Source organism: Gracilinanus agilis, chromosome 2 (assembly GCF_016433145.1).
Source record: "Gracilinanus agilis isolate LMUSP501 chromosome 2, AgileGrace, whole genome shotgun sequence".
Classification (NCBI taxonomy): domain Eukaryota; kingdom Metazoa; phylum Chordata; class Mammalia; order Didelphimorphia; family Didelphidae; genus Gracilinanus; species Gracilinanus agilis.
The window spans coordinates 335,868,491-335,882,677 of NC_058131.1; the positions used below are offsets into that span (position 1 = coordinate 335,868,491).

The 14,187-nt window shown below is 35.8% G+C and overlaps 1 protein-coding gene across 1 annotated transcript in view; it reads left to right on the plus strand.

Annotated features, from left to right (window-relative positions):
- The window catches only part of DNMT3B (DNA methyltransferase 3 beta), a 34,748-nt gene extending 21,040 nt beyond the window's left edge, over positions 1–13,708 (plus strand). The window contains exons 15-21 of the mRNA XM_044659786.1: positions 1,368–1,513; positions 2,510–2,600; positions 7,076–7,224; positions 7,861–7,946; positions 10,849–10,918; positions 11,536–11,654; positions 13,567–13,708. Of these exons, the coding sequence (XP_044515721.1) occupies positions 1,368–1,513; positions 2,510–2,600; positions 7,076–7,224; positions 7,861–7,946; positions 10,849–10,918; positions 11,536–11,654; positions 13,567–13,708 (803 nt within the window). The remainder of the gene's footprint in view (positions 1–1,367; positions 1,514–2,509; positions 2,601–7,075; positions 7,225–7,860; positions 7,947–10,848; positions 10,919–11,535; positions 11,655–13,566) is intronic.
- Positions 13,709–14,187: the final 479 nt, after the last annotated feature.

Consider the following 14,187-nt stretch of genomic DNA (forward strand, 5'->3'; position numbering starts at 1 on the left):
TACCTCTTTTAGTTTGCCTGCCAGAGGAGGCTTGACAGAGTTAGTGGACTCCTTAGATAGTCCTGAAGGAAAGAATTAGATCTTTAATTGCATTTTAAAGAGTTTTAACAATGATTAAACATTGTACTATAGGTAAAGAATCCCTGCTTAAAATTTACTGGATGATTATTTGCAATGATGTAAAAGCCCTTCAAATGACAGGGGATGATATTTAAATAGATTCTGTTATGTGGTACACATAAGCTTAGTCTTCAAACAGTTAGTCTTTCTAGGCAGACATAGGGAAAACATATCATGTAAAGCATGATAGGAGTTGGAATGCTTGGGGATTAACTAATAGGCAGGAAACATTTGTCCAGGTTACAAGTAATGACAGGGTGACCTAGGCCTTTTGAGTTAAGAGGAGACAAATATAGATCCCTTATGTAACTGGAATATTTGACAAAAGCAAGAATTCTACCTTTGGACAAATGAAGAGTTGCACATTCTGTTGGAGGACATATTTGTGCTTATTTGATATCCCCTTACCCCAAATTTATTCCTCTTTTATCTTAATTGCACACCAAACAAGGTTACTCTTGTTTCGACCTTGATCTGAACTCTCATAGTCTCTTCCATGAGGGTGACCCTTGGCTCCTGCTATGCTAATGGAACATTTGTTCTTCCAGACCCTCCCAAACTGCAGGCTTAGAATTCTTGGAATTTAGTAGAGTAAATGCTCCTATCTTTCAAGAAGAAGCTTAGATAAATGAGAAAAGTATTAGCACAAGAGGTTTCATGGTCACCCAAGCCCAGTATCAATGTATTTGACCTCCAAGGAACCAGAGGTCAAGTTTTCCTATTTAAAAATTGCCACAAGTCACAAGTTTCTCAGTTCTCTTTGGATGAGATGGCATATACTATGTACATATAGCTATGAGCCCTTATAGCTTCCCCAATTAGTTCATAGTCAAACCATGGAAGAAAAAGTTCATATCCTTACAGTTTCAGGCTACATTTACTTTGTTTTTATGGATTGTTTATTTTACTTCTCCTACCATGTCATGTCCTAGTATATAATTTTCTAAGTTGGCAGTTCATTAGTTGAATCTGTCCCTCAGATTGCCACTTGGTCATTTGCCTCACAGGGAAATACTTTGCATTTGGAACTTATTCTTTTCTTGGACTTCTATCTTTTCTCTCCTCTGTAGCAAGCCTCTTGTCGCTTCTGTTTCCAGTGAGGCATTCAGGTGTAGATAAACTTACTAGCCCTACTATTATATTATCCCACAAAGGTCTATTTGATTACCTTAGTTATATGTAATACCATTTTCTAGTAGGACAGGAATAGAAATTGAGTCTTCCCTGTTTTCTTCTGCCTTTGACAGGCTACTTAGTGCTAAAAGAGTTAGGCATCAAGGTAGACAAGTATATTGCTTCAGAGATCTGTGAGGATTCCATTGCTGTTGGAACAGTCAAGCATGAAGGCAACATCAAATATGTTCATGATGTCAGAAACATCACAAAGCGTCAGGTGAGTGAATTCTCCTTCCCCATCCCGCCCAACATAACTTTAGGTTAAGGTTAACTTAGTATCTGTAGGACTATTTGGAGGATCTTTTGATTTAATCCTTAGACCATTTTCATTTGGATGTAGAAACTGACCAGCTTTCTTTCTTCCCTTTCTGCAAGGATGTGTTTTGGTATTCCATCCTTCTTGGTGTATTTGTGGTATATATAGTTAGAGACATCTTTTCTTGTCACTCAAGTGGGAATCTAGTAGGAATAATGTCTCATATACATCCCTTGTTATATAAACCCCCTTGTATCATGACATTACCCTCAAGATCTTCATTACCTTATTCTTTCATTTTTGAAGTGGCCTGCTGGTAGGTCTGCCTACCTACCTCAAGACTCTTGCCACTCCAGAATTCAGTCTCCATTCTGCCACTAAAAGTGAGTTTCCTAAGGCATAGGTGTCACTGCTTCACCCTCTTTCTCCCCTGCCTCTGTTCCTCTCAGTAAACTTAAGTATTTTCCTGTTATTTTTAGGGTCAAGTTAAAAATGCTTCCTTTGGCATTTAAAACTCTTTATAACCTATCCCTTTACCCCTATGCCACTTTAGTTTCCTTATACTTTATTCCCTAACATGTGCTCCTAAATTCAATTACAATGACTTGCTATTCCTTGAATAAGACATTCCATCTCATCTCTGGGCATATTCTTAGGGTATTCCCCATACCTTGAATGCTTTCTTTCACTGAATAATGACCTTCCTTGCTTCAGTTAAAACCCCAGCTTCTACAAGAATAGCATAGTATCTGACACATAGTAGGCACTTATTTAATGTTAATTAATTGATTTATCATATTGGGCAGTATCTTAGAAGAAAGAATTCTATCTTTCTGAAATGGAATGTAGCAGGGAAAACCCAGTTTGCCTATTGTATTCCAGGGTTTATAGTCTTCCCAGTTTCTGGGATATATATAGTCTGATACAATTGTACTATATGACTTATTTGTTTTGCAGATTGATGAATGGGGACCATTTGATTTGCTTATTGGTGGAAGTCCATGCAATGATCTTTCCAATGTGAATCCTGCCAGGAAGGGCTTGTATGGTGAGATCCTGTATTTTTGGCTTTTCTGAGTGGGTTTGGTAGGTTTCCCAAGGAAGTGAGTTTAATTCAAAAAAAAGTTTGGGGTTCATTATGAAGATTGCTCTCTTGAATCTGTATTGGCAAAGATACTGAAAGCTGATTCATAGGGTTCGTCTTTTAGTTTTTTTTTTCAAATTCCTCTCTCCTTACATGTAAAAACATTTCCCAATTTTTTTTCTTTTAATTTTTTCCAATATTTTCCAAAGAATATTGAGTCAGAGTCTCTCCTTCCTTCTTCCTACCAAATTCCCCATTACCCCTAGTAGAGATGGTAAGGAATTTCATAGATAAGTAAATAAATTTTAAAAAATCAGAAAAAGTTAAAAATAGTTTTCATTTTGGTCTGGATTTAGACCATCAGTTCTTTTTCTTTTTATCATAAGTTCTTTGAGATAGTTTTGCATCATTGTGTTGCTGAGAATTGCTAACTTATTCACAGTGTTCATTGTATAGTATTCCTGTTACTGTGTATTATGTTCTTCTGTTTCTGCTTTTTTCATTCTGCTTCAGTTTGTGTAAGTCTTTCCAGGTTTTTCTGACCTGCTTGTCCTTTCTTAGAGCATAATATTATTCTGTAAAAATCATATACCACAACTTACTCAGCCATTCCCCAGTTGATGGGTATCCCCTCACTTTCCAGTTCTTTACCTTCACAAAAAGAGCTACTTTAAAACATCTTTGTACATATAGGAACCTACTTTTTGTTTTTTATCTCTTTGGGATACAAACCTAGTAACAGTATTCCTGGTTACTTTTTTATGCTTCTCTTGAGTCTTGCATTTGAGAAGTTAAATTTCCCATTCAGCGCTGATATTTTTATCTGGAATGTATGGAAATCTCTATTTCATTAAGTACCCATTTTTTCCCCTTGTGGGATTAGGCTCAATTTTGCTGGATTAAGTGATTCTTGGTTGAAGTCATCCTAGTTTTTTGTCTTCTAGAATATCATATTCCAGGACCTCTGAATCTTTGTAGTAGCTGCTAAATCTTGTATTATCCTGATTGTGGCTCCATGATATTTAAATTGGTTCTTTTTGGCTGCTTACATATAATATTTTCTCTTTGACCTTAGAATTTTAAAATTTGGTTCTAATATTCCTGGGAGTAATCTATTGTTTTAGGCTCCCTTTCAGGAGATGATTGGTACATTCTTTTAAATTCTATTTTGCCCTCTGCTTCTAAAATAACGATTTTACATGATAAATTCTTGTAAAATCAGGTCTAAGGTCCTTTTGATCATGAATTTAGGTTGTCCAATAACTTTTTGACTATCTCTTCTGGATTTAGTTTCCAGCTCAATTGTTTTTCTAGTGAGATAGTTCACATTTTCTTTTATTTTTTCATTCTTTTGACTTTTGATATATCATGGAATCATTAATTTCCCATTGTCTGATTCTGATTTTTCAGGCTTGATTTTTTTTGAATGACCTTTGGCCTCTTTTCCATTTGGCCAATTCTACTTTTAAGGAATTCTTCGCTTCTTTTGAGAAGTTTTCCTCACCAGGGCATTTTTGTTTATCTTTTTCAATTTGGCCAATTCTACTTTTTTAAGGAGTTCTTCTCTTCGATTTTTGTGACTTTTCCAATTGGCTTATATGTTTTTTTAAGGTATTAATTTCTTTTGTTTCTCTTAATTTACCTAGCCATTAACTCTTCATGATTTTCCTATATCACTCAATTCTTTTTCTAATTTTTCTTCTACCTTTCTCATTTAGTTTTTTAAATCCTTTTTGAGCTTTTATTTTAATTCTTTTTGGACTTGAGCAGTTCATATTTTTCTTGAAGGCTTTGCATATAGCAGTATTGTCTTCTTCTGAGTTTGTGCTTTTGTCTTCCTTGTCACCAAAATAATTGTTTTGTTTTTGTTTTTGCTTATTTTGTTGTTTGCTCATTTTCCCAGTCATTTCTTTTAATTTCAAAAACTGTTAAAGGTTGCATTCTGTAACTGAGATGAAATTTGCACTCCTCATTCTAGGCCATCCTCCAGATGCTAAAGTAACCTTCTTAAAGCCCAGGTCTGAGCATGTCACCTGCTTACTAGCAAACTCTAGATCAGTGGTTCTCAAACTTTTTGGCCTACCGCCCCCTTTCCAGAAAAATTATTACTTAGCCCCCTGGAAACTAGTTTTTAAAATTTTTTAATAGCAATTAATAAGAAAGATAAATGCACCTATGGCCATCACTGCAGCCCCCACCGGGGGCAGTAGTGCCCACTTTGGGAATCACTGCTCTAAACTTTTGGTCTGGACTGTAAGTAACCACAAACAATCATTTCCATCTTGTAACTGTGACCTTGGATCCCCTGCTCCCCTGTGCCCACAAATGCTGATGTGTTTCTGGTATTACTCCTTCCTCTAAGACTGTGACCCAGGATTCTTTACTGGATCTGTGTATTGGCAGTGCAATAAGAATATTGCCCCCAGAGCCAACAAGGTGAATCCTGTCATATCTTTGTGAATAGTTGGCTGACCCCCTCTTACTGCCTGTGGCTAAGAGTTCTGGAAGTCATTGCTGCTGCTTTAGCTGCTAGCTGCATCCAGGGCCTGTTGCTGTGGTGGACCCTGTCCTGGCACTCTACTTTGTGCTCCCCTTCCATCCTGGTGGGCTACATGCCTCCTCTGTGTCTTTTTAAGGTTTTTTGGCTGAAAAATTACTTTACCTTTTTTAAGATGCTCCAGAATTCATTCTGAGTCCTCATTTTTGGAGCCTAATTTGGAAAACATCAACTGTGGCTGTGTGTTTTCTCCATCATTTTGACTCTGCTCTTTTTTCTATTTAAAAAAAAAATTGTTGTTGTCCCTAATAGATTTAGCACCCTTTTCTTACCTGGGTCAAAGTTTCTTTAAAAAGAATAATAAGTTTTTATTATATTTAGTTTTTATATTGCTTAAATTTCTTCCATATCTTTCTTCCTTTACCCTTTCAAAGCCATTGCATCTGACAATTAAAGTTGTTTGAAAAATTTATTGATCCTTTCTGTCCCCCAAATTTCTCTCTGTATTCCCACCTTCCCAGGTAGCTAATCCATATAATATGTTTAAAGAAAAAAAACCAGTATAATTTATATAAATATATATTACATATGTGAATATATATATATACACACACACACACACACATATATATTATGTATGTGAATATATATATGTGAAAATATGTACAATGTACCATAGCCAGGGATTTCTGTAACACATCAGGTCATAAATGTATAATGTCTTACTAGGAGCCATGCATATTCTCTGTAGCTTTAAGCTTGTGATTGTTTTATGATTTGTTCAGTTTACATTATCATAGTCATATTGTGTTACTGGTTTCTTTCCTGTATTTGCCTCATTTACTCACTTTTGTGATAATAAACAATTGGAAAGTAGAGGCTCATTGATAGAGGAGGGGAGATGGTTAAATAAAATATGATACTTGATTTAAAGGACTAATACATAAAAAAAAAATCTAAAAATTTATCAAATGTCCCACATCAGTGGACTGCATACAAATATATACTCCCAAGTGCTATAGGTAACATCTTAAATTCCTTACAACAAAATGACTATTATAAGAAGGCAGACAGTGTAATAATTTTGATGTTACTTTCTCATATTTGGATGAATCTGACAAGAAGAGAAAATACAAAATTGAAGAAATTCTTGTCGCATATTGCAAGTTCCTCAAGTAGGCGTTAAGTTATTTCTATATAGAATTTTTGAAATGGAAGAAACCATGTATTTTCTTTTTTCATTTGGTTTTTGAAGAAAATTTTTCCCTAGGAAAGAGGTGAAAGCTCACTTAGTGAAATCAATGAAAAGCTCGGCCAAAGGTTATTCTATCTTTTTGATTTTGTTTGCTTTCTTCCTGGCCAGAACTTGATTTATATTTGTATTGCTTAGAGCAATGGAAAGTTCCTAGAAATGAAAAAAAGTCAGGAGTCAAAGGGTCTTTTCTTAGCCAAAGGAAGTTAGAAAAGATAACTTTTAATTTTCCTTTTGTTTCTAAATTTTATAATTTTTAATTAAAATACTTCCAATTAATGTCTATTGCTAAGGGAAAGAGATAACATAAAAAGACTTGTTATATTAGTATTCAATTATAGGTTTATAAGAATGGAGAGTATAGGAGCTTTGGGTGGCTCAGTGGATAGAGATCCTGTAGATAGGAAGTCCTTGGTTCAAATATGGCCTAAGAAGCTTTCTAGTTTTATGAATTGTGATGAGTTATTTACCCTCCTATTGCCTAGCCCTTAATGTTCTTCTGCCTTGGAACCAATACTTAGTATTCATACTAAGACAGATAGTCAACATTAAATAAAAAAGTATGGCGAGTATTTCACTGAGTCTACCACATACAAAAGAATGGTGTAACTGAATTGAATTGAAAGGCCTGCCATTCAGGGATCTTCTCCGTCCTTTTTTCCAATCTTCTTTCTCTTCTATCCACAACAGAGGGCACAGGAAGGCTCTTCTTTGAATTCTACCATTTACTCAATTATACCCGTCCCAAAGAGGGGGATGAACGCCCTTTCTTCTGGATGTTTGAGAATGTTGTGGCCATGAGGGTCAATGATAAGAGGGACATTTCAAGGTTTTTAGAGGTGAGTAATCTAGTTAGCTAGGAGAAAGTATTGTGGGATTGGATTTTAAACTATCTTCAGATGTTGGGCAGTGATACAAAGGGATGACATAATTTTTAAATTGCCACAGGTTAGATTCTCATCAAAGATGTGTCTGTCCTAATAGGCTTTTATTTTTGGAGATAAATTTATAAGCTCTTTGAATATACCTTATTTTGTCCCCCTCTTCACCTACCGATAATTTTTTAGGCGAAATAGTACAGGACATAAACTGTTTTTCAAGATCTCTTCTGAGATCTCTCCAACCCTATACTGTTCTTCCAAGACAAATAGTTTAGTTGCTTTATTTTATTGCCTTATATCTCCCTGGCTGTTCCCTGATATACTTTTAAGATTTAAATCTTTAGAACTCATTGTGACAATATTGTCCATGCCCTGTCCCGTGCAGTGCTATGATTGATAATAATTATTAACATTTCCTTGTTGGAAAATACTTGTTTATACAACCCCCTAGAGTCAGCAATAGAGGCCCTAGTATCTGCCTCTTAAGGCTTTTCTAGGTCTGATCCAAATTTACCCAATTTATGTTTATTTTCTTTTGATGTTTGTTTATTTGTTTTTATTATTATTTTTTTTACATCTACCATTGGCCTACAGTGTAACCCAGTAATGATTGATGCCATCAAAGTTTCAGCTGCCCATCGAGCCCGCTATTACTGGGGCAACCTGCCTGGGATGAACAGGTAACTAATCTCCTACCTTCTCAGGTTTTATATATCTACTCCTTGGGGGCTGGATAATGAACTTTTTTACTTGGGTTCCCCATTTAGTAAGGCTCCTGAAGAAGATAAATACATAAATATGTTTCTCCCACTCCTTGTCCCCTGCTCCCTATTTTAGGTTATCTTGAGAGTATTTCAGCTTTCTAATGAGTAAACTTGTGGCAGGAGTGACATGGGACAGACCACATCACCTCCTTGGTGTTCTTGATTTTTATAGGGGTGGGAAAGATGGTTATTCCCCAGTCCACTTGAAATAAAGCTAGAGTTTCTTTTTGGTGGCAGTCTACCACCTTTTATCTGTTATCCATTTAATTTATCTGTTTACTATAAGACTGTTGGCTCTTAATGATGCAGCAATAGAAGTCTTTATCATTGGAAAATTTCCTATAGCACTATGTTACTGTTATGTATGGATTACCAAGACTTTTTGTCATATTCCATGGATGGGAGTTTCATATTTTTTTGTTTGGTTAATTTCCCCTGAATTGATTCTAATATACCATTTTCCCTTATTTTCAATTAGTCAGCTTCCTATACCTAATTTTATTAGTGATTTAAAATGGCTATATCTGGTAATATCGGGAAAATTTCTCTGTACCTTTTTAATATGACAATAAACTCTCAAGTGAACTGGCAAGGTAAGGGCTTAAGGATGGAATTAATCAAATAGGATTTTTTTTTTCTGGGTTTGACCCTCTGTAAGGGGCTTTGACTCAAAGGGATGCATTTGCAGCTTGATATTTCTTCACCTTTATATATTACATAGCTCTTTATGGGCAGCATAGAAAGAATAGTGATGTGAGCTTAAATATGACTTATTCAAATCTGACTTCTCTCCTTCACGCATTTTAGAAAATATTTTTAGGGAAGATGAGGAGAGAATTCCTTACTTGATTGATCAGATGAGTATTTTTCATCAAGCCATTATGGTCCAAGATGAATGAATATATTTAGAAGTTAATTAGTTTTTTTTAGCAATCCATAGAGCTTTGTCCTGTTTACTATTAATGACTATTATATCATCCTTATTCTCAGTGGATTATATGATTAGTGTAGTGAAAGATCAAAGTTCACAGTCACTTGAATTTGAATTGCGATAATGTCCTGGGCTAATGGCCATTTTGTTGCTGATTTTCAAATATCTTCTGCTCACAGGGCAATATGATGTTGCTGAGTGTAAAACATGGTATTTGTGATGATTACAGTGATTATTTTGCAGAGAAAGAATGAGTACCTAGTACCTATCTCATTATTATAATTTGTCATGATAAAATAACTTTCGATATTTATAAGCAATGGTGTGTTATTTATTGAGATTTAACAAAAAAAGTTCCTATTATGTGCCAAGTACTGGGCCTAAGGAAAATGAGCCCTTCTGTTAATGCAGCTTTAATTTCTGGGGTATATTAAATTTATTACTTCTAGCTCTAGAAGATTATTAGTAGAGTTTTGCAAATGTAAGATAAATTCTAATTTTTTTACTCCACTGTATGATATCTGAGCTATTGATTCTGGAGATTGTGATCTGCTTGTCACTTTTAATAGTCAACACTGAACTATGCATGTCATCCTATTACTGAGAATTCTGAAGGCTTGATAATGCCAAAGGCCCCTTTTTGGTCCTTTTGTTGTTTAAGAATTTCAGAGGAAGAACATCGTATGAATGTTCATCTTCTCTAATCACAAAAAAAAGGGAAGTATGTTCTATGAACTTTTATTTATTTTTTTTTTTTTTTGAGTTTCGTAGACTTCTATTGTTATCCTTCAATAGGAAGGAGCATGTCTTTGATAAATGTTTAATGCTATTTACCTAAAATGGTAGGATATTCTTTCTAAGACCTAAATCTGTGTTTTCTGTAATTTCTTAGTGTTAAATCTAGTTTGAATTAGCATCTTTTTTTATATTACAATTTTGGATAATCAGTAGATGGTCATAGAACCCTAGTATGTATAAATAGTGGCTAATTTTGGTGGTTGGCTCTAATACTCAGCCTATTGTTGAAAAATATTCTGAAAGTTAATCATTTCAACATAGTTTGATTTGGATTATGTAAATTGCCTTCCATGCTTCTTGGATGTCATTTTTTATAACCTTTATATAAGCTTTTAAGTGAAGTAACTGAGGCCTTGAGTAAGGAGAATGATTTATTGAGAAGAGAACCAGGATTTCATCTTTCCTCTTATGCCAAGTTAGTTCCTGTGGCATTGGGTTTTATTAAGAACTCTTGGGGTGTGTGTGTGTGTGTGTGTACATCAGTAGTACCTTCTCCTGCATTCTTCTGGGGACAAAGGTGCTTCCCTTCTCCATAATTTGTTTCATGAATTATAGAGTGTAATTCCTTTTTACTTTAAATCCTCAGTTCCTTTTCCTGCATCACATTTATTCAGAAGTTCCTTCTAGTTCAGACCTTTGGCCCAGACCTTTTCTCTGTTCCAATATGTTCTCCCTAACAAGTGAACGTGGAATCTCCTCTTGAAGACCTTCAGTTTAGTTGAGACTGAGGTAGTCCAATATATCAGCTCTTGTTTTTTAACCTTTCAAGTAATTGAACAAAACCAGCACTTACCTATGACCTCCACTCTTTTCTCTTCCCCAAAGTCCTTTTTCCAGCCCTCATTTCTCTAGTTTTTCTCTCATCATGTGTCTTCTAAAAACTGCTATTAAGACTCATCCTTGATGTGTGTTTCCATCTTTTTATGGAGCCTATTCTTTTATTGATGTGGCTTTTGGGCTGCCTTAACAAATTGTTTCCTAGCTTGCTACTCTTAACACCATAAAGGGATCAGTGGCTTAGAAAGCAATTGGAAGCAGAGTAGATTCATTTGTGGGTTGTAGAACATAATGAGTTTTGGCTGTTCCCAGGCCGGTGATAGCATCAAAGACCGATAAACTCGAGCTTCAGGACTGCCTGGAGTACAATAGGATAGCGAAGGTAAGCTTTTCTGAAACAATATCCTCTTCATTATGAATATCTGTGTGCCCTTTTACAAGGGCCCAAGCATTTGATGTTGAAGGGTCCTTTCCCTTAGGAAAGGGATATCCCTTTGGACTCCTTAATGTGAGTTCCTTGTCTTTTTCTCATCCATGTCTTTCCCCCCCCTCCCCCTTTTTGTATGCCCTCTAGAAGTTTGGCCAGACTAATAAGGCATATTTCACATTAACTCCTTTGTTGGCTTCTAGCTGAATGATTTCTAGAGCTGAATTTTGACTTTTGAATGGTCACATAGAACCTTCTTGAATATCAGAAACCCTGAGTTGCTTTTTCTTTCTCTTCTATCTTAGAAGATAAAGGAAATGGCTTAACTTAGCCTAGGGTCTTGACTGTTCCAGTAAATTGGGTCAGTTTAGAATTCTATTGATCGTGACTGACTTGCCTGGCTTTCATCCTTTTTTTCCCTCCCTGACCTGGAATTGTCCAGACAATGCTTTCTGACTTTCCTCACTGTTAACTGAATAAAGCTTTGTCTTCTACTTGGATCATACCTTCTTTTGCCCCCATGCTTACTCTGTAGTCTTCTTTGTTCATTACCTGATGTTTTTGTTCTCCAGTTAAAGAAAGTACAGACAATAACAACTAAGTCGAACTCGATCAAACAGGGGAAAAATCAACAATTCCCTGTAATCATGAATGGCAAAGAAGATATATTATGGTGCACAGAGCTAGAAAGGTGAGCAGATTTGTGGTAGAAGGCCCAGACAGAAACAGAGAAGGTGGGTTGGAATGGGGTCAAGTGTAGATGAAATGATAGAATTGATTTCCTAACCTACCCACTTGTGAAATGTATGCAAGAAAATCCAGTTGCTTGACATTTTCTTGAATATCTGTTCCTGGGTTTCCCTTTTGTCATTTTCTCATCCTGTTTTTCATTAAATTTTTTTTTTTCCTGTGACTGTGCTTGATTCTGGGCTGGTCTCTGTTCTTGGGGCCAACTTAGCCTATTTGGGAAGACAAAGCTTCTATGCCTATCACTAGTACATATTTGGACTTGTGTTTAATTAGATCACTACTTTCGAGGAGCCTGGGTGACCAGGAAAAAGCCTCATTTAAGATAGGTAGACTGAAGGTTTGAAGTATAATGTGGGAATATTACAATAGTTAAGTTAGAGTAATGGATGGCTAGTTTTGTTTGAAGTATATTAAAGGGAGAATAATAGGGAGACCTATTTCTTCTCTATTTGAGCTTATGAAAGATATGATCAAGGATGAAATGGGAATGATACAATAATCAAGATATGGTGATGTCTAATTTTGTTTGAAGTATATAAAGATAGAATATCAAGTATCATTAAGCCCTATTATTTTCCCCTTTGAGCTTCTGGAAAATATGGTCAATCTATTTGTTACCTTCCCATTTTTTTAGGGACCAGATACAGATTTTCAAGATACCAGCAGTTTTGTGTCTTTGACTGCTGATTTCTTGATGACTATTCTCTGTGTTTAGATACCAGGGCAGGTGCATATTATTTTTATGCTCTCTTCATTACTGCATCAAAGCTAGGTTGGATCTGGGTCAGAGGAGTGTGTGATCTCTCCTCATCTCTGGTGGTAGTGACCTTATAGAAATGTTTATTCCAATAAAGAAGTTTATAGTCTCAGAGGGGAATTGATGTACTTAATAACATAGACATCTCTCTTTTTTTAAAAAATTTGCCCACTCTAAATTCTCTCACTCCTCTTTTCATTCCTACATTGAGAAAGTGGAAAAAAAAAAAAAGAAAAACCATTAAAAATATGTATAGTCAAGCAAAACTTTCATTATTAGCCATTGTTCTCCCAATAAAATGCCTTAATCTATAATGAGCCCACTTCTTTATCTAGAGTAAATGGCATCTTTCATACAATATATATTTCTTAAGTGGAGCCCAGAAACCCTGACTTTGTGTGCCACTTTCTTATCTTTAATGTCATGAAAAAGACAATTACAAATAGTCATGTAACTTAATGTGTTACTTTTGTGGTGGGCAGTATATATAGTAAATCTGAACACTGGACCCAGAATCCGGAAGACCTGAGCCGAAATACAGCCTCAGGCAATTACTCTTTCTGTGGCCCTGGGCAAGTCACTTAATTTGTGTGTTCCTCAGTTTTCTCTTCTGTAAACCCAGCATGATAATCTACCTCCTAGGGTTGTTGTGAGGATTAAATGAGATAATATCTAAAGGGCTTAGCAGGGTGTTTGGCACATAGTAAGCGTTGATATTATTTGTTACCATCATCAGAGTCATTAATGCTATTTGTATAATGCTTTGTAAATATTATAAGGGATATATAAATGTTAGTTATTAGCTCTTACTAATATAGGATATGATGCCTAATGGTATGACTGGGTATTAGTTGCAGCACCAAATTGAATTGTCTTATCAAATTGAGCTAACTTACAATTCATATTCCAAACTTGTGTTTTACATGTTAAGATTGGGGAAGATCAATTTTGGGAATTTTAGTATAGATACATCTTTAGGGGATCCTTAACTTTGCCTTAACCATGCTCTTAACCCAGGAAAATTTGGCACCCGTCACAGGGGAATAAATTTTGTTGCCTCTCACATCCCCATGTTTTGCCTTGTTCCTGCTCCCAGAATTTTTGGCTTTCCTGTCCATTACACCGACGTGTCAAACATGGGTCGAGGTGCTCGCCAGAAGTTGCTGGGCAGATCCTGGAGCGTCCCTGTTATCCGGCATCTTTTTGCCCCACTGAAGGACTACTTTGCCTGTGAATAACATGGGCTGGAACTTACAGGTGGAAGGGGATTTTGACCATTGGTGGAGGGTTGACATTGGGGAAGAACCAGTATCAGGGATGGTAGAACTTCTCATCATCCCCTCCCAAGTTCTAGTCTTTGCTATTCTTCGATTTTGTTGCTGTGATGAATAAGGTCAGACTAAGACCCAAACCATCAGTGATTACATGTACCTCAAACTTTTCCCCTTTTGCTCAGTGGGACTCTTTTATTTGAGGCTCACTCCTTCTGAAGACCTGTGCAAACTATTTCTCTGAAACCTACAGACAAGTCCTACCACTTGATTGTGGCTGCTGAGAGGGGCAAGATCATGTTTCTATCTTTTTTTTTTTTAACTACACTTGAAATATAGATTTTTAGTGTTATTCTTTTTTTTCCTCACAAAATGATGGCTAAAGTATGTGTCCAAGTCTTGTTAGGTCATATTTTGAAGCAATAAGACAATATAGGTGTCTAAGA